At 41.0% G+C, this 25,230-nt stretch overlaps 1 protein-coding gene and 1 long non-coding RNA gene across 25 annotated transcripts in view; one reads left to right on the top strand and one right to left on the bottom strand.

Annotated features, from left to right (window-relative positions):
- Positions 1–23,210, bottom strand: LOC135283873 (uncharacterized). Of its 24 annotated transcripts, none has more exons than XR_010349486.1 (11): positions 22,944–23,210; positions 22,054–22,097; positions 21,267–21,307; positions 19,694–19,829; positions 18,261–18,441; positions 16,725–16,941; positions 14,679–14,847; positions 11,444–11,530; positions 8,212–8,348; positions 6,342–6,543; positions 2,385–4,539 (listed from the first exon to the last, which is right to left on the bottom strand). It is a non-coding gene; the product is annotated as an uncharacterized LOC135283873 (long non-coding RNA). The 24 variants fall into 24 exon arrangements; XR_010349479.1 differs by having other exon boundaries at positions 21,232–21,307; XR_010349480.1 differs by lacking the exon at positions 22,944–23,210 and adding an exon at positions 22,881–22,930 and having other exon boundaries at positions 21,232–21,307.
- Positions 22,730–25,230, top strand: part of RNFT1 (ring finger protein, transmembrane 1) — an 8,447-nt gene continuing 5,946 nt past the window's right edge. Inside the window, exons 1-2 of the mRNA XM_064395013.1 lie at positions 22,730–22,939; positions 24,674–25,083. Of these exons, the coding sequence (XP_064251083.1) occupies positions 22,935–22,939; positions 24,674–25,083 (415 nt within the window). The 5' untranslated portion in view covers positions 22,730–22,934. The remainder of the gene's footprint in view (positions 22,940–24,673; positions 25,084–25,230) is intronic.

Here is a 25,230-nt window from a genome sequence, read left to right on the forward strand (position 1 = left end):
GCTGACTTTAATATTTAATGCAAGCGTTAATGCTCTCACTAGGCCCACAGACAGCCTCTCTGCCAATGCAGAGCCCTACTCCAAACCCCATTTTTTCCATGCCCAGATCCATATTGTGCAGTTCAAGAGGATGAAGTAGGTGGCTTCTCTGTTACTACATGCACAGATTTGCAGAAGGACTGTGAGATTATTCAGAATTAAGATGCTACAGTGACAGTGAAAGCTATTTTTAAGAGATGTTTGGAAAGTGTATGCATCTTACTAATCCTCTCATATTACACATTAATTTTCTAGGCAATGCCTTGCATGTAAAATGGAAAATTTTAAATTACTATATGCAGAATTTTTACTGCAGTGTTCAAGTGCAAACACAAACCAGTGTAAAGCACCCAAAGTAAAAGAAAGGCCTGAATGTCTCAGCTAACCTGACATTCACATTAAAATATGATATGTTCATGCAACAGCAGCACGTTGATCACAACTATGCAACACGATGATGTTTCAAAGGCCCTGCAAATTATTTCAGGACTCCTGAACAAGACGAGCGACAACCTTCTGCAAATGTCTTGATAGAGTAGGAGGAAAGAAGGACACTCTATAAATAAACTTATATGATAAGTTAAAAAAAAAAAAGAAGTGAGGCTAGATATATTCACCAAGAGAAACTTTGAAGATTTACTCACACTGAGCCTATTTTTGTATGCCAGTGTAGGCAAGCAAGATTCTTCTTTTCATCTAAATAGAAGCAGAGTATTTTTAAACGCAGGAGATTCATTCCCTCGGTGCTCATGGCAGCACGGCAGCTGGGGCCGGGGCCGGGATGCGGGGGGAGGGCTCCGGGGGAAGCAAACCCCTTTCCAAGGGGAACAGATGGTTTTCCCCGGGCTGGCTGCAGCCCAGGGCTGTGAGGAGCATTCCTGGGTGCCCAGGGCCAGCCCGAGCCCCTCGGATGTCCCGGCCATGCCACCGCCATGTCCCTGCTGGAGTCACTCCCCCCAGGAGAAATCCAGGGATGTGAAGGACATCAGGGAAAGCAGAATTCTGCACTGAGCACACACACACAGAGTTCATATGGGTTTATCACTAAGAAGCAAAAGGAATCCTTTGGTAAAAGGGATTTGGTAGATTTGGATATCCAGGACAATGGTTCTTGCAAGTCTGAATAGATTTCAGGAGCATTTTCCCATTTCTTTTCCCTCAAACAGCAGAGCTCAGTGTCTGGAAGAGAGGATTAGTGTCTAACACTGGCTTTGGTGTGGCTGCACCTCCCAGTTTGGAGGACCTCAGCTCCTGTGCCTCTGCTCACTTCTCTGTACAATGCATTTTGGGATCTGGTTCACCAGTCCTGACATCACAAAAAATCCTTCTATAGGATCCCAGCACAAGTGCAGAACATCATTTATCCACTAAACCTAAACACAGCATAAGGAGCTGATAAAATATCCACATAGAGGGAAGAAAACTACCACATCAACTAGGGAATTCTGAACTCAAAATTCTCCCTGGCTCAGAACCTTGAAGCTTTCCCAATTCCATGTCCAGCACCTCAGAACAGCAAGACACAATGGAGAACAATCACATCCATGGCTGGTGAATCCTGCACCTGAGACACTGCTTGCCCTTTGTGCTCTTTGGGAAATAAAGCCTCCTGGAAAACAGAGAGGAGGCAGATTAAAAAAGAATTGAGGAAAAAAATGCTGTTGAAAATGTGCTTTGTTTTGTAGATAGGTTCTTATAGAGTTCTCATCTCTGCAACTTCCAGAAGTGCATTAAGCTGCATAATTAGCATCTGTCACATGAAGCTTTTTCCTTCCCTCTTCCTCTCCCTAGAGGGAACCTGCATAAAGAAATTTTAATATAAATTTTAGTATCTACTCTGCGCAGTGCAATCATATTAGGGAAGCTACAGGCAAGCCAGTTTGTGCTCAGTCTAAGGCTTATCTTTGTGTAATAGAAACTTTACCAGGTTTTCTAAAAAAATGTTGCTGATCCAATTTAAAAATTAACCAGTCTCTTGGAAAGACAACAGGGGTGGGGGAGAGATGGTTCCCATTGCATCAGATTTAAACCAGTGGAATTGTCAGGAACTGGCCAGTTAAAACCAGTTCTGGAATTAAATCCCTACAATCTTACATGGAAACATCCAGCCAAAAGGAGTAAGGGATGGGTGATTTCCTCTTCTAGTCAAAAGCATTTATTTTGAAAGGAATAGTTCTATTTTTTAAACATCTAAACAAAGTAGGAGTTCATGTTGCTTTTTCCTTCACATGAAGAGACACTCTACTGCTGAATATAAAAGTCAATGGATTACAGCATCTCCTGGTGAATCTCTGCAGGCAAAAGAAGATGCTGCCTTTTAGAAATAAAGATTCAATAGAAATAAATGCAGCTTAACAATAGCAACATGACAAACAACTCTATTATTCAGCCTCTGATTTCCATTCCGACTCTCTCCTAATTTTTTGAAGTATTTATTTTCTACTTAATTATTCCAAGAAAATTGAGATTATAGGATTGAACATACTGCCAACAACCTGAGGTATGGAGTGCAGAGTGAGTGCTTAAACTTCAGCTGCAGAGGTGGTAATTATTGTAATTGGTGCATGTGAAGCAAATATATCAAGTAGTGTAGAGTTCAAACTCGTGCCAGTCAGTCTCCAGTTGGCACCAACATTTCTGTCAGGAGGATACAGAGGTCTCAGCAGGACTTATTACTGGCAACTGTTCAACAGTTCTCTTCTCCAAATGGTTTCAAGGAGATTTGGGTGGGAAGAAAGATAATTTTTAACAAATTAAACTACCTAAAAATGGCGAGCTGCCCAGAGCCACCTAGTCTGCCTTAGTCACTACTACCAAACCATTTTAAAAAAGAAGATTAAAAATATCACTGCTGGCAAAATTGCCTACCTGGCTTTAACAACTTAATCAGATCCCTGCAAAATTACCCAAACATGTGCAGCACACCATCCTACAAGTGTGTGTAAAATATGTCCAGAGTAAAAGGTAGAGCAGAATATTCACTCAGTGTGTGTTTCTCAGAAAACAACCTTGAGTTACCAGAATCCAAATATCCCAATAAGGACATATCCTATAGTTAAAAAAAAAAAAAAATCTAAATTTCAATTAAAAAGTGATTTTAAAAGATTAGGAGGAATGGTTATTTCCCATTAGTATTTCTCTCACAGCACTGGGAAGGTGTAAAGCAGAGTTCAGCTTTGCACTGTGAGCTCTCACAGGAGCCTCTGCCCTGTGCCAGATTGATGTCCAGCTGCTTTGTTTAGACCTTGCTAAAATGCCTTTTTCAAATGGTGGATTTGTCATTTCTAGCAGAGGTCTCCAAGAGAAGATTTGAGTTTAATGCACAGCAATAAAAAGAGGAATATGAGAATTCTTGCTCTCTTTAGTGTCAGCTTTGGTTAAGACGTATGAATGCACATGAATAGTCTTGTCAGAATCTCTGGGGCTACTGACATTCAAGATCTAACATATTATTACTTCTGACCAGAACATTAGCTGCTGAGCAGGAAGGAGAAGGGGAAGGGCAAGAGAAGAAAGGGATGAAGACAGGACCACTCCCTAATCAGACAGAAATTGTTATGGATTTCTGTGGCTGGAAACCTCTGAGCAGAACTTTTCTGCTGTGAAAATGCAATGCTCACGTTCTCCAATCTGACTGTACAGCCTCTTTAAAATCTCAGCAGGAAAAACAAAACCCAGCACATTTTAATGCTTGATCTTGCTCATTTTACTCATGGAAAGGATCCTAATTAACCTATAAATAATGACTGTACAACCAAGTATTACATCCTTGTAAAGGACACGTGCTAAGGAAGGCTTGAGCATTTTAAGCTGCTGACTCTATTTTTTACCATTCCTTTGAATCACTATTTTCAGATACAGATAAACTAATTAATTTAGTTAAAATAAGGTAATTTTCATTCCAATATCAGTATATATCAAATCTGGATACCACTACAATGGAAAGATTTGTTCACCAGATGCAAAAATCTTCCAATGTCCTCCTGGCTGAATGAAAACATATTTCAGATACTTTGAGTTGTTATTGTTCATAATTCATTTCTAAATAAATTGAAAATATTCAGATATTGGTTTAACCAGTATATTTGTGCTCTGAAATTTGAGCTGAAGGACTAAAACCAAAGGGAATACCCTGCCCTTTGTGACTGCAACCACCTTTAGAATCCATTCAGGAGCTCCAGCACCTCAGACAAAGGCCTGGATTTGTTTGGAGCAATAAATGATAGAGACCTTTACATATTTGAAGTGCAACAGATGGTCCTCCAAGGAGAACATAATGACTGGCAGACAGCACTTCGTTAGAGTGGCTTGGAATGTCTTCAGCAATTACACAGGCAGTGTTTTGGGGGGAAGCCCTGCCATCTCTGTGATTCTTCCCATGGAAATTGCTGTGATTTCCTTGTTTAGATGTTAAAAAATGGTATCTTCTAAAATCCAGGCAGGGAACTGGAAAAGGAACCACCTTTGGCCCTCCCAAGGCTGCTCAAGATGAGGCTCCACCTGAGAAGAGAGATGTGAGTAGAAAAAAAATTAAATCAGCATGAACAAGAAAGAACTTTGGGCACACAACTGTAAAACTGTTAATCCATAGCCAAGTATTCCATGGAAGTGTAATTCAGGAAAAAAGCCAAGGTTTAGCACAAGGCCCAGCAGACTTTTAGAAATTGGAAGTCTATAGGTACAACAGGCAGAATATCAAGGGGAAAACACCCAAAAGATATAAATTACTGTATAAGAAGCTTTTTTTTGTGAAATTGGTGATTTTTGAGGAGTCCTCCACATGAAACACTATGGCTGCATTTCTTCAGGGCAGGGGAAAGGGAGTTTTTTGAGGCTGTCCATTCTTTCCATTTTCAAAGACAAGCTGTTTCACAAGCCAGCAATTAATAACTACCATTTCAAAGCAAGAAAATACTGATTTTCTACTGTAGATGTAGCTTAGAACAATTTAACTTCCATCTCTCCCATCCCTGTAACTCCAGCATTAATTTGTTCTGTTCTAAAACCTTCCCCACCAAATCCACTTGGAGTAAAATTTGATGTGGCAACACAACCACAACAAAAAACGTGTCCTTTCCCAATGTAACTTAAATGTTGATGGAATCATAACTGCATTACTCCCTCTCCAATTAGCAGGGAATTCTTTATGTTTGCTTACGAAGCGTGAACCGTTCGCTTGTCACTACAAAGACCTTCTGTGGAGGACTTAAAAATACAGCCCCAGCAATTAAAATGACAACAACAGAGGTGGATTGGTCACGTCATGACACAAAATATCCAGCTGTTTCTTTCCAGCAGAAGGACATGAAATATGATGAGCAAATTTTGACAGGCTACCTAACGCTGCTGGATATTCTGGGGGAAATGTGGATTTCCAAGAAAGGAGGAGACTAATGTGAAACTATGTCTAAGCTCACAGATTGATTTTTTCCACATGATCAGGATTGTCATTCATGCTTTTTATCTGTACAAATTTCCCTTTTTTCTTTGCTGGAACTAGGGATAGTCTATTATGTGAGAAATTCTCTAAAATTTGAGGAGGGGTGTCCTCAAAAATAAAGTAAAAAAGTGATCTGATAGGGTTAGATCTTGAAAATCAGATTTTGAACTTACTTAATTTGGTTGTGTTAAAAACATTCTAAGAGTTTATTAAGACCATAAGTCTCATTATACCAAACAGAACATCTTTTATAATCACATCTGTCTGCTGCTGGTTCCTGCCTGTTCTGCTTCCCAGTCAGATGGGAAGTTATTTGTAATACATGTGGGGAATTTAAAAAATAATTTAGAATATATATTTAAATAATAAGAAGGGCTGAAAATGAAATGTTTCAGGTTAGCTTTTCCTAGTTAAGATTATAGGGGATAGATACAGAGATATAAATATAGACATATTTATCCTGAAGTGATAAGGTAGCTTTGATTTCTAATACAGCAAGAGAAAATAACTGACACACACAGAACCAGCCACTCAAGGGGGGAAAATACCCAAACACTGTCTATAGAATCCACCTACAGATATGTCCTTGGAGGAAAACTGATGAGAAAATTATCAGGCAGATTTTTCCTTGCTGTTTCCTTCCTGGAAGTTTTTGCCTCTCATAACAGCACAGCCATGGCAAGTGATATGTATCAGAATTCATCCATGCAGTTTATTTTGCACATCAAATTGATTATCCATGACTTCTTAGGCAAACACAGGAATGCAGAAAACATGTCAGCTGTTATAGACAGAATATATGGGCACTGCTCTCCTTACTTTACATTTAGAAAGAGCAGCAGATAATGAGCTCAACTATTACCTTGAGAATAAATTTCATTTCCAAGTTCAGGAGTATCTCTGGATTCTCATCTGTTTTGTGAACCAGAACTTACAGGTAGCTCATAACATTTGTCTTCTGAGCTGTGTTTGTCTCCAGAGTAATTGTCATAGGTGGGCAAAGGCTTTGATGTCCTCATCTTCATGCCTTCAACCACAATGACCTTACAGACTCAAAGCAATCACTGCAAAATACAGAAGACAAGGAAAAAAATTAAGAAATGAAAGCCCTGTCTTTTTCCTTCCTTAAATTCCCAGAATTCTTGTAGCAAAAGAAAAAAAAATCAGACTAAAATATTAGCCTTCTGTATGTTTCATCTGATGTAATTGCTTGGCAACAAACATCTCTTGCTCTGCAAGTATTCTGCAGTGAATTTATTCACATCAGGAAAAACACATCAGAAAGGTGTCTAGTTTGAAAGTTTTCAAATCAGACACCAGGCACAAAAAAGCAAAGTGACAGAACAAGCAAGACACAACCTGGAACCATTCTGGGGACACACAGACCACCTTTTCATCAACAGCCACAAGAAATAGAACAAAACCAAAAGTTTTGAGATCAGCAGGTTTTGACAAACCAGTAATTAATCCTGAGCTGTAATAATAATAACGTGTGTTTGAGCAATATGGCATAAATCTAATTATTCTTTGCAGATGTTTGCTATTCATTACAGTGGAAACTGTTCCATTCTACACTGTGGGCACACAGTGGTATCAGAACCATTTTTATTAAGACATCAAGCACAAGATGTTCAATCTCAGAAGGTGAATTCTTAGATATTGGGCTGATAAAGCCATTTGAGATTCTGTAAAATATATATCATATAATAATTACATTTCATTATGTGGTTTACAAAAATCTATTCACTAAACTACAGAAGCTTGTCAGGCATTCTTTATTCCCAAAGAATAACATTCATCCATGAAAACAGTCTGATTGAAATAACTGTGAGTGCTGGCAGATGAAAATTACTGGATGAAGCAAATAGTGTCTTATTGAAAAATCAAAGCTACAAGTTTGAGTCACTCTTACTACTGAGATACTCACACCTGACCAGGCTTTAGGTACTGGAAATGCCATCTGTTTTCAGACACATTGGCCTTGCTGTTGGCAGAATTCATGCAGGATTTTGCAGGGAAATCAAAACAAGTCCAAATCTGGAAGACTTGAATACTTGGCCCCTGAATGAGTGTAAAATGCAAGTAAAACATGAAGCTGCACTCACAATACAGGAGTGGAGATGGAGTTGCAGCTGGAAGTTCAATCAAACCCTTTTGTATGAAGTGAGTGACCATTACTCAATTTTGTATTTGGCATCAGACTTCAGAACCTGTGGAGCAGAAAACCAAGGAGAAGGCAAAACTTGTGCTGGAAAGATCTGAAAGATTCAGGGAGGAAACTGGTGGGAAGTGCCCTCACTCTCCTGCAGAACCTGCACAGCCCCAGCAATTGCAGTGAACAAATAAAAGGCAGGAGAAAACAGCACATGGATCCTAAACCCACAAACTGCTGGAAGTACAAGAGAGAATAACCCCCCCTCCTGTCAGGTAGAGCAGAGCCTGTGTCAACAAGAATCACACACTCCCACTGTTGCTCAACAGATGTACTTGAACCAGAGATAAGGCACTTCAGAACTCAGGGAAGTTATGTGCAAAAGGTGTTGCCTCCTGTGCCTCTTTCCATGCAGGGAAAGGATTCAGACACCTAATTCTGCAGTAAGGGAGGAAAAATGAGCACAAGGATTCTTGTCAATACAAATTATCCAGAGCAGAAGATGGGAGACAACCTTATAAAGCAAAAGCTCAGAGAGAGTCAATACATTTATAAATCAGAATACAGCAAGTACACTTACCACTGCAGAAAACTGTGAGTAAATCTCTCCTGAAGAAGGCTTTAAGCCCATTTCCCATTTCAAACCTCTGTCACCAGTGAAGTCCTATAAATGAATATTCTCTTGCAGATAAAGTGCTTGTCTTCACCTTTTGGCAGCTGCAGTAAAAACAAAACATATCCTGCAAGGAGGTTTTACTCCTGAGAGTAATCTCCTCAAAGAGTGAGGAGAAAGCATGAGCTAAAATCACTTGCACAATCATGTTTCATAACTGTTCCTAGTCTGGTGGTATTGGTACAAAAAATGCACAAACTTTTCTCCCTCTTCTACTAAGAGGGAAAAAAAAAAGCTGCTTATCTTTGGATACACAGAGACTTTGGAGGAGCTCCAAACAATGGAGCACTGTGTGCCCCACTCATCACACAGACACTGAAGAAAGAGTGTGGCAAAGAATGCACAAAGTATGTAATTACTGTTTCACAAGATAATTCCATTATTAATACATCCCCAAAGATAGCAGGCACAGCGCTGCAGTTTAATTAGATGGTAACTGGAGGGGGTTTGAATTTATGAGGTAATAAATATATTTTGGACTAATAAACTCCAAGGCTGAAGTGTTTATTAATCTAGAATATAAAGATTACATAGTTGATAGGAGACAACCTCAGGTTGTGCTGAGATGCCTGTTGTTTATACACTTCAAAATTAATATTTTCCTCTTTTGGGAGCAAGATCAGAAAACCAAGATTGCTGTGGATGGTGCTGAAAAATACTAGAAACTGCCCAACAATTCTGTGTTCTCAAAGGTAAAGGCTATTTAAGTCTCAGCAGATGGTGTGGTTTTAAGGTTTCACCTTTTAATCAATTTATCACCTCCTAAACTATTCAGTACTGCAAATAAACTCCTTCTGACACTGTCAGTGCCTCATTCTGATGGTAAAACCCACAGATTCCCTTGTAGGATAACCAGAGCCTTTACAAGGCTATCAGATCTCTCCTCTGTTCCCCCCAGATACTCAATTCCATCTTCATTCTCCTGCTTTTGGATTCACTTGCAAGACCACATGAACAATTTTGGTTGAATTTTTTTCTCTCCTGAACGTGGTTGTAGAAACTTTTTGCCTAGTGCAGCACATTAAGGATTTGGAAACCAACTGTTGTGAGGATTTATATCCCAAACAGCTGTGCCAGGAAGTCAGAGGAATCAAATGGTCTCATCTATTAACTTGTCCTCAGGTAGTTACAACTAGAGCTTTATAAATTACCACACACTTCAGTCCATTTAAACCACATTTCTCTGTTCTTTTGAAGTGCCAATACCTCACTCAGGCAAGACAGAAGACCAGGTTTGGTCCAGGAAAAAAATGGGCATGATTGAAGTCAAAGACCAGTTCTGCTTAAGCCAAAGCTAAATTTAGGGCTGAGGGAATGGCAGAGAAAGAAAAAGGAAGAAACACAAGGAGGAGCAACTTGTGGGATCTTGCAGGTGAATCAAGGCTGACGAGTGCAAAGGAACTGTTCCCACACCTGGTGAGTGATGGATGCTGGGCAAAAGCAGGGGAATGAATCCTGGGTGTGCCAAAGGAACTGTGGGGCAGGAAAAGAGGAGAGAGGCAAGACACACCACAGCTTGGATTTATGGGTGAGGAAAAACCCTGCTTCTCTGAGCCAGCCTGTGGTGGGTGCCAGCAGGAAGAAGGTATCATTACCAAGAGCTGTAAAGATTTAAAGATATTTAAGAAAATGTTTATTAGGGAGATTAGGTGATGCAAATAGAATTGGCTGTGTGTTCAGACAGATTCCAGGGTGTTCCACAGGTTCAGGGCAAAGGCCCCAACACTAATTCTTGAGAAGAACCTATGGAAGATGACAAAGAACCATTTCCAAAGCTCCTGCCTCTTCATTCCCAGGCTTATATCCTCTCACCAACTGAAGCAAGTCACAGAACCAGCTTTCCAATATTACATCTCCAGGCAGTGTGTTATTCATACAGCTTATGGAGATGTCTTTACCCTCTGGAAAAACAAAGTTTAAGAAAAATGGCTCCATCTTTGGGGAACAGTTTAAGTCTCAGGATAACTACATTAGGAAATCTAACTCTATTACTTTCTATCTTACATTTTATTACAAGATTGGTAATAGGAAATTACCAAATAAAATTGGTATTTTACTTGGTAATTTTTTTCCATGGGCCTCGTCTAATATGAAAGATGGTGATCATCAAATTTATTCAAGTTTTCCTGTCAACAACATCATTAACCAAATCCCTCAATTTCAAAGTAAATAAAAGCATCTGGGCTTCTCGCACAGCAAGACTGACTTGCATATTTAAGCCTCATATATAGATGAATCTGCACTGGACCAAATTTGCATATTAATGAAGGACTAATTGCTCTTTGCAGTCAATTTTATGCAGATGAATTTACTCCTCTCAGTACAATTTTCATAATGTTCGGAAAGAACCAAAAAAATGTAAAACTTTGTAAAAGTACACAAATGTTAGACAATCAAGGAAGAAATATCCTAATGGCTTCCAACAGCTTTACATTAAATTGTATATAATTCATCTTTTATACTGTTGCTTTATTTTAACAGCCTCCCACAAAGAACAGAACAATCCATGGAATAACTTCAGCCTATTCCCCCTCCTCGGTCTCAAATTTTAACAGCTTGTAATAACCCATTATATGATCCAGTTTCCAGCTGGAAGGATGGAGCCTGAATTTTTAGGAGAAGTTAAATTTGCTAAACAGGAATTTATTTGCTCCCAGACATCCTCATGCCACAGGACAGTTAGGACAGAGTTTGTCCCACATATTTTTAAGGTGGTTTCTATCCAGTTTTGCACTATTAAGGAAAAAAGGCCCAAATTCTTGTGGAGTCTCCCCCAAGGTAAAGTGCAAAATGCCAAAAGAAGGACAGGAAAATTCATGGGAAAGAAAAACATCAAAAAATGCTGAGGAGAAAAGGATAATATTGGGGGGAAAGGGGAAAAGATGGAAGTAGGAGAGGAAGGGAAGTGGAAATGGAAGGAGAGAAAAATTCTGCTTCAATGTGTTTATTAAAGTCTGGCTGAAAAGAAAAGAAGGATTTAGGAGAAAGTTCAAGACAAAGTAAACAAATAAAAGAAAAAATGCAGCCACAAATGTAGCCACAAAAAAAGAAAAAGAACAGGAAAGATAATGAAATAAGAAATAAGTGAGAATCAGAGAGCACACGATACATAAGGAAACAAATAAAAGAAAATACAAACCCCAGTTTCTCCTCATTCTGCCAGAACAGAAGGACAGAGTTAGTGGGAATGCATCAGGAATCTGAATTTGCATGTATAGCCTTCCTCCTGCCAAAGAAAAAAGCCTTATTTTAACTGTGAAGACTGATAACCATAATATTTATATGTATCATAAAATCACTTACAGAAGACCATTTTAATCAGAAAAGGAATCCATAAAAGAAAGTTACATCTTTAAATGACTTGGAGGCCTTTTGTAGCAGGAACATGGGAACACAGTTCACCTTCCCCACATCTGCCATATCTCTGATTGCACTTTTTGTCCTTCCCTACAGCTTTTGCTGGTTTTACATCTCCTTTTTGAGGCAGAGAGTATTCACACATGATGGGTTTATAGTGGTACCAAGAAATCTTTTGTGGTTTTTCTCTATTTCTCCTCTAATTTCTTACTATGCTTCTTCCTGGACCACGCTGAGCTTACAGATCTCCCAAGATCCCACAATTTGGCTCCAGAGAAGCAACAGTTCATAAAAAATGTTTCTTTATCAAAATGAAATAATCCTCAGAATGAACATGTTTTGACTGAGCTGTTGAGTTCTTCCAAAGAAGAATCAGAAAATCAGCCAGGAGGTCACTTTGGCATCTCTCCTTCTGTTTTTTTCTCACCTTGATGACTGAAGAATTTTTCTGGAATAAAATCACTCCTCCATGAGCAATAAAGGCAATTGTTTTATGGATGTAAGATCCCATTGCATGGAGAAAAAGGGGGAAAAATGCTCTAGGGCAGAGGATTTGGCAGAAAATATCAAACCAAGGGGAAGGACAGGGCAAATGACAAGAGGTTTTCACTAGCTCTCAAAAAAAGAACAGACCACAGAACAAAGACAAACAGAGTTACAAAATAATAACAATAATAATTGGAAAAGAATGACAAATACTCCACCAGGAAAATATTGGAATGCTACTGCTGAAGAATTCTCAGTGAGGAAGCAGGACTCAGTTCAGCTGGGCAGCCTGGAGGTTTGGCTTTCAAAAGTTATTTGACAACAAATTACAGCTCTTTGTGAATACTTGGAATTCTGGCTTATTAATTCAAACTGTTTCCCTGTTTTGCTCATAAAGGAGAAGGAAGGGAAATGTTTCTCCTTTATAACTTCTGTACATTTGGAAACCTGCTCAGGGCACTGCCCCTCTTTCCCCAAAAATGTCTGGTTCAAGGGAGTAATGCTGTGTGAATGTAAACCAAGATAATTATTCAAACAAGAACAAGATGTTCCACCCAAAATGATTTGCTTTCCAGTGGCTGAGATGCCTACTTCTGATCATCAACAAAGGTTAACCTGACCAGACTTAATTAACCACTTAATACAATAATAAAGATGCACAAATAATGGGGGAGGGAGCTCATAGAGGCAACAGTGAATCCAAATAAATCCCTCCAGCAAGCACAAAGTCTGGGCTGTTATCACCTAGTTACACTGAGGTAACAATTCCCAAGTTTTTAGATCCACTAGGCACAGTTTTGCACTTGTCTATGTGGAACTTGATTAATAGATGGTTTTAATTATTATTAAACAAACAGAAAAAAAAAGGCAAGAAACCACATCCCTAAAATTCAATGATAAAGGGAACCCAGTGATATTTCTTAGTACTGTGCTTCAAATTTATAGATGAAGTCAAATGGTTTGTACAGATTATTTGAGGAGTACAGGAAACTAAATCACTATTTTCAGTGAAAAAATAGTCTTATTCTGGAATATTCCCTAGCAATGAAACAAAAGCCTTCTATTACAACAGTAAAGTAATATACAAGTATTAAATACCATAAATTGGGAAAACGGCAAAAATTTTATATTTCAAAGAATGCTAGGAAATATTCTTGGCCCGGGATCTCTGGATAATGTGTGCAGCACTTGCTGGTTGAGGCAGGCTGTACTCAGAGTTACCAAATATTGAGTATTGAAGAGGAGGACTGGGCATCAGCTCTTCCATTTTCTCTCAGTAAAGTTTAAACATCCCTTCAAATAAACAATTCAGTGCAAACCAACAGATCTGCTATTGATTCATTCTGTTCATAAAAAGTAACAACATCGTGGTAAATTCAATCTAGTCAATGAGAAGTTTATGAGCCTAAATATATCAAAAGGGCAATGAAAGCTAATATCTAGTGATTAAATAACAATCTGTGAGGAAAAGACACCCAACTTTCAATTCCAGGGCAGTGGAATCATCTCCTGATGAAAAATAACGATTTGAATTGTTTCAGAGGACACTGCAGCCATTTGCCCTTTTAAACAGCCTGGAAGTTCACAAGGCAAGATTAACTTATAATTTAACTGAAGTGGATCTGAAATAAAGTTTTTTGATTAAAATCTCCATTTCTGTGCCTCCTGGCAGTGCCAATATTGCTGGAACAGGACATCAGCTGCAAAGCCAGCGACTCTGGAATGCACTGCCATAAACTGTAAATCAGCTTTGTCCTACTTTAATATTGGTTTAACAATAAAAAAAAAGAACTTGGATATTTAATATTTAAGTAGTACAATTATCCCTTTAGAACTGAGTCCAGAAGGACCCTTCATGGGTACACAGTGTGAAACAACAACGAAGGGAATGTGGGTTTGCTCCACAAGGAGGCTTTGATTTGTAGGACCCAGCTGAAAGGTGAATTTGGGTGTGCTGAGGAGATGCCACGGGGACTCTGGAGCAGGGGAGATCTCTCCCACAGTGCCATGGACAAAACTGAACAACAGAGCTCCAACACTGGCAGAGCAGGGAGCTGTGAACAACATCCCTGACAGGGATGGTGCCTTGGGTTGGAAGCCCAGACACAAGAGTGGCTTTCTCCAGCATTGTTTTGGAAGCCAAGGTTAGAGCAAGGAAAGCCTCCCTTCCCATTTTCCTCTCCTTCCTATCTTTTGTCACTTCAGGGTGAGTGAACACAGAAAAATGTCAAGTTTTGGGAGGAACACTTTAGTAATGAGCTAAGTATTGTCCCTGAACAGCGAAGCAGGAATGTTCAGATGCCAATTTTGGTGTTTTGGGGGAAGGTCAGAGAGGAAGTCCTGCACCTGCTCTGCACTTCAGGGTGATTCTGAGGGCAAGTGCCCACTTCTGCCAACCTTGAGGACTCTGCTGTGCCCAGCCAGGCCATGGCCAGCCTGGACAGAGGAGAAGTGTGGATGACATGGATGACACGGCTGGAGCACACATGTGCAGCACTTGTGAGGAACAAAAGCACAGAGCTGTTTACTACCTCACACAGATGGGTAAGTCCACTCTGGAGATCTCTGCAGACTTGTGAAATCAGGATGACGTGTCTGGAATTCTTCCTCTCCTCTCCAGTGCTGAAGGAACTCAGGCAAATGTAAGTTGGCAGCTCCTTTAAAGACTCCAATTTACCCATTTTACATAATAACTTTCAGCTGCATTAAACACAAACACACACACACACAAAAAAAAAAAAACAGGTAGCACCAACAGTGAAATCTAAATTTGGATTACTCACAGAGAAAACACACAAAGTCTGAGTGATTTTGCAATTAAATCAGAAGCAAACTGAACTAATTTTTACACTAAGCTGGATTGTCCATGGGACACATCAGTCTGCACCCACAGGGAAGTTGTAGAAGCAAAGTTCTGCATTTCCTGAGGCAGCTGAGGAATGGCAAGTACATCCACACACCTCTAGACCTACTGGTTCCTCCCAAATCCAGAAAAATCCAGTCTCCTGGGGCATCATAAACCCCTTCTCAGAACAGCCCTGCCAAAAGCAAAGTGCAGATTTCTGTATTAAAGGATTCTCTCATTCCCTGGCTGCTGCTGAGTGCCCCAGCTCTGAGTGCGTGGCTGTCCCACTCCTTGGATATTCATTCATTTGTTGCTGGGCACATGAAAAGCTGAAATCATAACTCTCAGATTAGATTCATTTGGTATTTTAATTTCCAATCTATATTTTAATTAACTCTTTTACTTCAGCATTGCATTTCATCATGATGAATTACTTGGAGGAATGCACAATACACAAGCTCTGTAGAGTAACTGAATGTAAAAATATTTACTTAGAAACTTTCATTTACTTTTCTTCAAACTGTTAAAATAGAATGTACAGACATAGTAACAGAAATATGAGGTGACAGAAGAGAATGGGCCAGATCCTTGTGAATCCACTCCATTTTACCAGGCACATAAAACTGAACTGGCCTCAGCTTGAAGTAACTGATCTATCTCAAAAATGAATGTTAGATATGAAATGGCAAAAAGGCTGGTGAGCCAAATTTATCTTACTGGTTTTCAGTTTATTTTCTATTATTCCCTTTCTATATTTTCAAATATTCCTTAATGCTCTTTCCTTTCAGAAAGAAATGTAAGTCTATCAAAATAATATTTACAAGCTCAGCTGCAACATCCTCCATGGTAATTCAGTCTGGCTGTTTGTTGCTCTTTGTGAGGAATAGTTCTGCTTGAGCTCTCCACAGAGAAGAAAACAACTCTGTTTTCCTGATATACTTCAGATTCAAATTATTGAAGTGCAGGATGGAGAAATGAATTAGATAAAGGCATGGGAAATGTGTAATTCATACCTGTGATGAGCTCGCTGGTAACTGATAAAGCTGTGAGTGTTAAAAGAACTTTAATGAGAAATGATATTGACCTAAGTGCCAGTGTTATCAGCACTACTGCATTTAATATCAATGAAATTTAAAAATATTTAACTTGCACTTCAGCAGTGTCCACTGACAAATATTTTAGTTTAATATCTACCTCTGATGTCCATTAAAATACCTTTAGAAGAGAATATCAAAAGCAATTTCCATCTTAGTTTCCTACAGTCCTATAACTTTTTATGCTCTTATAATTAAAAACAATTCCAACTTCTTTCCTCTGTCTAACTAATTCAAAGACACATTTTTTGCTTCCTCCTCTCTAAATTGACAGCAGTGTTTCTGTGCAGCCTTTCAGAAAGGTTCCAGCTGCAAACAGCAGTGTCCAGAGCAGAGGGGCTGTTCCTGGTTATTGCTGGAAGAAACCTCAAACTATAAAGTAACTCTCATGATTAGGATGAACTATCAATAATCATCTACTTTTAAGTGCAGCATCCTATAAATCCTCCTAATTAGTAAACTAGATGTCTTCTTTTTAGCAAACAATCCCCAGCCTCCCTCCTTATTTATTTCCCTGAATTCAATTATGTTTGCACCTGCTGGCCCAGCCACCTAAATGACAAATTCTGGATGGAAGGGAGAAGCTGGGCCATAAACAATAACTTCATTATAGTTCAATTTAAAGGATTTGCCTGCACCTCTTTTCTCTGCTTTATGAAGAATGTTGATGCTGTTTCCCCCTCTGTGGCTCTGCTCTCCTGTCAGGAGATGCAGCAGCACCAGCAAGAATTTCACACTGCTCCAAATCCACCCTTCACTGCTGGCTCCATTGGAATCCAAGCTGGGATTCTCCTGGAGGGGAAGGACCACCAGGATAAAGAGGGAAGGAGTGATTTCCAAGTCTGGGCTGAAAAACTGGTAAAAGTCCAAAAAAATTAGTTGGTTGCTAAAAAGGACTCTTTGCAAAATAAAGGTTAGGAAGTATTTCTTTAGAATACAAAAGTAACAGAACTACTTTTGCCATGAAAAGCCATGGAGGAGGAGGAGGTATTCCTGATGGTATTTACCTACCACAGGACTTTAAAATCCATCTAGTCCCTAAATTAAATCAGTTACTTTCCCAAAAATCTTCCTGAATGAAATTTAGTCTCTGGATGAAAAATCCTGAAAATTTGGGAATGGAATCTAAGCCATTCTCTACCTTGAAGGATTAAACACGACAGAGATGGATCCCAAACTGTGGATGTTGAAACTCAACAACCTCCAAACCATCACAGAAACCACATTTCCTCCCATCACCTGAAACACAACATACCTTCAAAATATGTCCTGAAGCTGTTACACCTTACATGTTAAGCCAATAGTGGCAGAATTATCAATTTACCATATTTGTCTCCCAATGAACAGTAATTTGGGTGAGTGTGTATAATTGGACTGTGTACAAATGTACAGTAACCAAAGGGGAGGCAAACAGGCAGCTAAAGCCCTGAGAGAGTAGCTTTGGAGAGAGGAACTGCACAGCATTTTTATGTAACACGTGGGGAAACTGTGCAGCATGGGAGTTTTGAATGTTAATTCTGCAGCTGTACTAAATCCAGTGTGTCAGACTCTGTCTGCAAGCAAGCCAGATTTAAGGAAGCACATTTTTTCTGCAGCACTGGAGGCTGAAAAATGGTTAACTTGGTTAAGTTCACCTGGAGGAAGTTTACATAGGGGGCTAAGATGAATTCCAGTACTCCTTCAGCACTGTTTCACTTCAGAAGTAGTTCTTACTTAAATAGTTAAGTACTTTTCTAAGTATTCTTTCATTAATGAAGAAAAGCATGGCATGAGCTAGAACTCTTCAATTAAGATAATCATTATCATAAACAGATGTTTTGTTTGACAGTTTGAAGGATATGGGTGTGCTGTGATTTAGTTCAGAGACTTTAGTTCAACTGAAGACTTCCATTAAGCGACCTCACCAATTGTATCAATCACAAAATCACCATTCTGAGGGGCAGAACTGGAGATGTTTGGGGTCTTTTTTTGTGACAGAAATGTAAACAAGCTGCTGAGGACTGGGGTTAAGCCCAGCGGGCAGGAGCAGGGTACAGGGCAGAGATAACACAAATGGCTTAACAAGCACCCCGTTATCTCCTGGGAGCAGACACAGGAGCTGGGCCTGGCCCTCACCCAGGGCTGCAGACAAAGGCTGGAGCAGGCTGAAAGCCATGGATCAACTTCCAACACACCTCAACCACTGGAAATAGCACACAGCCAGCTCTGATGGAAATTGAAATGCACAGGGGAAGTTCTTCCGTGGAAATGAACTTGTTTGTTCACAAACGTGGTCTTGTCAGCTTCGAGGATCTCAAATTCACCTCTGCATTTCCTCCTAAACCATACAAGCTTGGCCACTGTGCTTTGCCTTAACTGAAAAAATGGTTAAATTAGTGATTGTTTTCCAAAACAAAAATAATTTTCCGATTCAGTTTCACTTTACCAAATTAGCATCTGTGTCATAAGTTTTACTGCCTAATTTTACAGACACGAGCAATTGCTTTTAAATTTGGTAAGACATTTAGTCAATTTCAAGCAAAAAAAATCCTTTTGATACTTGTAAAGTGTTATAGGCATAATCTGGATAATCTTATTACATGACAAACATGGTCTGATTCTTGGATAACACTTCCTAATAAACTAACACATCTCTGCTAAAACAAAATATTTTGTTAGAAAAGCCCCCCATATCCTTAAGAGAATTTAAAATATTGTCACCAAGCTAAAAACAGCAAGTAAATGTTAACTCTGTGAAGTGCAAAACAAGTTTTATTGACCCGTGAGGTAAATATTGACTGAAATGAAGCAAATATTTATGTGCTGATGTTAAGGGGACGAATCCCCTTCACCACAGCAAACAAGATTTTGCCTACTACATTTCTGGGTTTGTATTTATTCCAAAAGGTCTGAAAGGAGATATTTCCTTTTCCAGACATCTGCTTTTTAAAAACAAAACTGTCTTTCCTCAGTGACTAAATTGGATGTGCACCCAGAGGGCTGGAATATTGTACAACACACAGGTTTGACAAATTGCTTTCAGACAGAAAACTCGCTTAACTAAAACCTGACCAGACAACAACATCCAGGACCCCTCTTTGATCCCTAAAAAGGTAAACAGAAAGTCAAATTCCATTTTATGAGTTATGTTAGAAGATTACTTTGGGTTTGGAATATAAAATGTATTGCTGTATATCACACACATGGTGGGATTGCCAGGGCTGTCCTGTGCAGGGCCAGGAGTGGCACTTGGATGATCCCAGTGGGTCCCTTCCAACTCAGGATGTTCTTTGATTTAACAAGGAAAATACAGAATAACTAAGGATGTAACTACTAGCAGCTACTACAAATGGAATATAAATTAACAAACTCATCACCCCTCCCTGGTAAACCCGTTCCTGCTCACACATGAGAATTCACTGTTCAATTGAATGATTCACACGGGGATTCACACGTTCAGATGAGCAAGTGAGATGGGAAAAAACCCTATTTTTGAGAAACTTCAAAGGTCCTATTGAAAACCCTGGCACCTTTAAGGACACCCATTAGAGAATACCAACGTCATGATCATTACATCTTCTGACCTAAATACCTCCGTAATGGTTTAACAGCAGCAATTAACACACACCTCCCGAAATTCCTCAACGGCTGAATAATTTTTGAGTCACTGGATTTAACAGATCCTCCAGTGTCACTGCAAGAAAAGCTCGGTTCAGGAAACAGCTTCTCCACTTGGTCCTGATGACCACGGGAGTCACTCCTTCCTGCAGATAAAGACAGAGGCTGAGCACCCTCCTGTGCAGGGAGCAAAAACTACAGCTGCCCTTTGTGGCTCCGCTGGCTGATTCTCATTCAAGGCTTTATCTTTGCCTAAAAAAAAATAAAACAAGACTCCGGGATTTAATTCAGCAGCTTTGGAACAATTACATGACAGCAGTGCAGTGGAATTACTCTCAGTTTAGAATGACTTCACAGGAATGAACAGGCTGCTGTACACAGAGGGCTTGTAAGATTTCTGGAAACCTCAGGGAACGGGGTGATGTCATTGCAACACAAAAATATCTGCTTCGAATTCCTCACGAGTCTCCTTGACAAAGCTTAGAGGATCAGAGCTCAGCAGTGAAACTCAGCCATCACCTCAGGGGTGTTTCCAGAACTGGGCTCTGTTCTTCACTGCCTCACATGCAGGAGCTGTTTCCTTGTGCTCGAAATACAAACTGAAGTCAGGGTTTGTAGAGTTGCAGGAGACAGTTTTTAGAAGATGGAGCACTCAAAACTCAGGAAACATTCGAATTTTAAAGGTTATTTGAGCCTCTTGGCAGGACTTTCAAATCCTTCAAACAGTTTAAACAAAACCCTCTTAATTTTGCAGAAGTCTTCCATACTCAAGCAGCATTTTGGGTAAAATGAAGACAAACCAATAAAGGCTTTGAATATTCAGGACATTCTGCTATTCTACAGACTCTTACCAAAAAGCCCAATTTTTTATCATATCATTAACTAAAATTGCTTTCCCTGTATCTGAGATCAGCTCCTTTAAATTCCACCACAGATGATGCTGCACACCCCATTTTAAAGAACCAGTTCCTTCTGATGAAAAAAAAAAGGTGAAACAAAAGGTGAAGATTGTAATCCCTTAACCTGCTCAGGTTTCTGCAGAGCTCCTTTAGGACACAAAATATATTCTTCTAATATTTCTGCCCATAAAACAGAAATTTTAGCAATTTCCAGGAGAGTATAACTGTTGCTGCAGAGGTAAATACTGAGCTGCCAGGGCATCCCAGGCAGAGTTCCACAAGCACCAGAGTTTGTTCCAATGTTTTCATGCACTGGACAACCCCAGGAGGAGCAGGCACACACTGATGGAAAGTGCTGATTGCACCAATTAGGGAGGTACCACCTCTTCCTGGGAGGATGAGAAAGTCTGGGACACTTCGGAGTGTATAAACACCTGAAAATGTGCCTGGGCACTCAATGAAATTTGTTGGCACCCTAGGAGTAGAATCCAAGTACAGATTGGTAAATTTATCACAAGGTATTCCATGACCTAATGTGTCCAATGCCCATGGGAAAGGACTTCCAATTTTCTGTGAATAATCTCCCAAATCTCTCTTGTGTCAGGAGTTACTAAATCCAGAGGTCATTAATGGCACTAGGAAAACATACCTGTTAAATAACAACATCTCTGAAGAGTTACACACCTTCTAATGAGCTGTGAATTGGAGATAAATCAGCAAGTGACCTGCATGAGCAAACACCACTGATTAATAAGCTGCCATGAATTAATTTCATATTTTCAGTGCATGTGGCAGTGAGAAATAGTTTGAGAACAACGTGGATTTAAAGCTACATTTGTACTTTAATGCATTTTATAATTACATAAAAGAAACAGCTGAACAAATCTTTTATATTTATACCCTTCCAAGCGATGTACAGAAGGCATGCATAATTTCCAATCATAAAACACTATTTAAAAATAAAAGATTTATAATTGCTTTCCCTGATTTGAGAAGCAAATTAAGACTTTTTTCACATTGTCCTTCATAATCCAAACACGATGCAAGTGACTGACTGAGCAAAGAGTGGGAGAATGAACAATATGGCACAGCAGAAGCCAAACACAACAGGTTTGTGTTATCCTTGGAAGAATGGGGACGTGGCCATAAAATTTTTTGAGTGCTTTCTGCCAGGCATCTGAAATCTGCATTGGTGCTGCTACTGAGCAGTATTGGGATAGTTAGACAGAAAAATTACACAAATGAGAAAGGTCTTCTGAGTTCAGAGGGCCTACAGGAACATACCCCCTACTGTGGGTATGTTTAATACTTAAGTATAGCTGTGATAACCAGCCCAGGTTTCTTCCAATCCATCAGCCACAGCCTGAGCAAAAGCAAAGGATATGTGACCTGAACTTTCCAGTCGGGAAATTCTAGGCACAGTTTCCAAAAACATCATAAAAGTAGACCAAATTGCCTCCTCAAAACCTACCTCCAAGAGACACAGAGATGCAGCCAGTGTTTTCAGCTACTTCCCTGAAAAATAAAAAAAGCTTTGTTGTTAGATGGTGTCACTGAACACCAGGCCACTTAACTCTTCCAAACACTTAGCTTTCCACTTCATAACATCTACATCTTAGGGCACATCCTTTCCCTCTCCAGGGGTTACTGACCCCACAGCATTGCTGTATTCAAACTTTGGAATTAAACCAGCATTTCTGTTCTAACTCAAAACAACGCAGCACTGATTTTTCAAAGCTGCTTAGATATTAGTCCCACTTTCCGTGTGAGCTGCATACCTAAACACTTTTTCTAGAAAAATATCTGAGCCAGGGAAAACAGATGCCATTTCTGGACGCAAACTAATTTATTCAAGAGCATATTTCAAAAAGAAAACCTGTATCTTTTTCATTCCAAGCCTCTCCCAAGAGCTACAGCAGCATTACCTAGGGCAGCGCTTTCCTCAGGTTTCCTGGGAGGCAAAGCCAATTTCCAGACAGCAGGACTCCCTTAATCGCCACCGACAAGTAATGACACCGCAGCACACATATACTTTTACATCCATCCCTTCATTTCCTTCCTTATTATTGCCCTCCCAGGTTAATTTTAATTGAGGCTTTCAATAAAAAGCAACAGGACCCTCCCCCCTGGTTTTGGCGGGGCTGAGGGGAGGCGCGCCCTCCTCACGACGGGGCGAAGGCCGCGACGTTGCCAGAGCAACGCCCAGCCCGGAGCCTTCCTCCTCCTCCTCCTCACTCCTCTCCTTCCTCCTCCCCTCACGGCTCCTCCTCTTCCTCCCCCCGCCGCGCCCTCTCCCACCCCCTGGGCCCCGGCGATGGCGGCGGGCTGCGGGCGGGAGGCGCCGGGCGCCCCATGAGGTACCGTGAGGGGAAGGGCGGGAAAGGGGCCGCCCGCCGTGTCCCCTCACGGCGCAGCGCAGGGAGGGGGACGCGGGGACGCGGCTCTGGGGTCACCCTTTCCTTGCATTCCCTTCCCTGTGCGGGGGTCCCGGCGGTGCAAACCGCCCGAGGGGTTCCCGGGATGAGCCCTCCTGAGGAGCTCCCGGCGGTTCGGACCCTCCCGGGGGTCCCGGCGAGGTGCGGGAGCCGCTCCCGGAGCGCGGGGGGAGCAGCGGCCCCGGGAGACACGGGGAATGCGCGAAGGGGCCTTAAGCAAGAACCTTATTTTAGTTAATATTTTTTTGTGGGGGAGAACAAAATCTGGGTGCTGGCGGGAGTCTTCTCTGAAATCCCATTTAATAACTCGGTGATTTGAAAGTTTGCTCGGCGCAGTGCCAGGGGAGGTGCGATCCTGCAGCTCCGGCTTTTTCAGCGCCGAGCTGTCAGTCCTTGCTGACAGCACCCGGCCCCAAAACACCAACTGCAGGGTAAATGAGGTGTCTTTTTTTATTCCTTCCTGTAAAAACATCGCTCAGTAACACTGTAACACTGCTCACTAGTCACTACCATCTCCATCGGTTTTATTTCTGTGCAAAAAAAAAATACAGAATGCGAATTTAGGTTGTTTTGAAGTATGATGTCATCTTTGGCCAACAAAAAAAATAGTAGTAGTAGGAGGAGCACTTGTAAATATTAGTAAGTACTCATATTCATGTGTTAAAGTGGTTCTACTCTTTAATTTTACCTTCTTTTTAAAGGCTAAAGAATTTGAGGTTTGTGCAAATGCATCCAGAACTTGCTGTGCAAAACCGATTTTGCTTTGTTTCTGTATCCCCAGTGAACCTAGCTGTGAAAAAAATATTTTCAAAGAGGAATCTGTAAGAGTTTGAACAGTAGGAAGAGAATTATATAAAAATTCTCAGTGTTTCAAATTAGTCCATAGTGACAAGTATTGTGTCAAATTCAGCTTCGAGGCATTCTCCAAAATCATTACTCTGATGTCACACCAGCCCAGAGAAGCTGATTTAACCCTATTTGATCTGAGTAAAGACTCATGGAGAAGTGAAAAAGTGCCCAAAGGACAACCAAAAGATGCCAAAGGAAAGACAAATCAGCCCTCATTTGGCTGCATTTCATTTTTCACTCTTTCAAATGCTTCTTCGAAAATGGCCTAACCTGGTTCTGCTCCCTTCCCCAGACAGGATAATCTCATTAATCTCATAATGGCCCTCAGTTTTGAGCATGCACTGGCTTTTGACTGGACGTGTCTGAGCCAGTGCTCACCAATTAATGGATGCATGGAAATGTACTCCCCGCTTCCTTCCCATCAGTGTTTGCTCCTTTTCTGGCCCACTGCTGTTGCTATTTTTGTGAAATTATGCAGCACTTCCAAGACCTCTCCCGTACAAACCATGCTGGTCTCCTGTCCAGCAGCTTTTGCTGTTCTGATTTGCACTTTTAGCTGCTCCTAAGGCAGCCAGGAAAACCTGGAGGGAAGGAACGTGGGGGGAAGGAAATTATTTCCTTCCCCCCCTGCACGTGGGGGGAAGGAAATAATTTTAATTTGGGACACAGGAGGCTGTCCTGTGGAGGGACCCACACAACAAACTCGGGCAGGATCTCAGAGAATTTGAAGTCACTCAGTACAGCTATTGGAATTTTATTCTCCTGAACTCTATCTCTTTAACTGTTCCTGTTTATATCCCGCTCTAGGAGACACAAATTAGAAAAAGCCCCAGGAGCAAGCCCCACCATGCACCCCGACTGCTCCCATCTCCACAGCATCCAGAGCAGCGGCGATCCCTCCTCCTCCTCCTCCTCCTCCTCCTCGGCCAGGCTGGCAGGAGACACCTCCTGCCCGGGGGACGTGCGGATCCAGCTGGGCTCCGGCGCGGCGGAATCCAGGGAAAACGCGACCTGCCGGGGCTCCAGGCCGGGCTCGCAGAGCCGCCCCCAGGGGCACGCCCTCGGGGAGGCAGCAGGGCCCGAGGATGCGGCCGCGGAGCCCGAGGAGCAGGGCGGCAGCTCCCTGTCCGAGCTGCGCTGCCTCCTGCACTGGCTGCACAAGAGCCTGCCCTACCTGCTGATCCTCGGCGTCAAACTCCTCATGCAGCACATCAGCGGTAGGGTAGATCAGAACCAGACCCCCCTCAGTCCCCCCGGCCAAGAAATGTACTAATAACCATGCCTGAAATGTAATTCGATTTATTTTTAGCTTTATTTTTATTTGCTTTATTCATCAGAAAGAGAGATTTACTAAACTACATTTC

The sequence above is a fragment of the Passer domesticus genome, chromosome 19 (genome assembly GCF_036417665.1).
Source record: "Passer domesticus isolate bPasDom1 chromosome 19, bPasDom1.hap1, whole genome shotgun sequence".
Lineage (NCBI taxonomy): Eukaryota > Metazoa > Chordata > Aves > Passeriformes > Passeridae > Passer > Passer domesticus.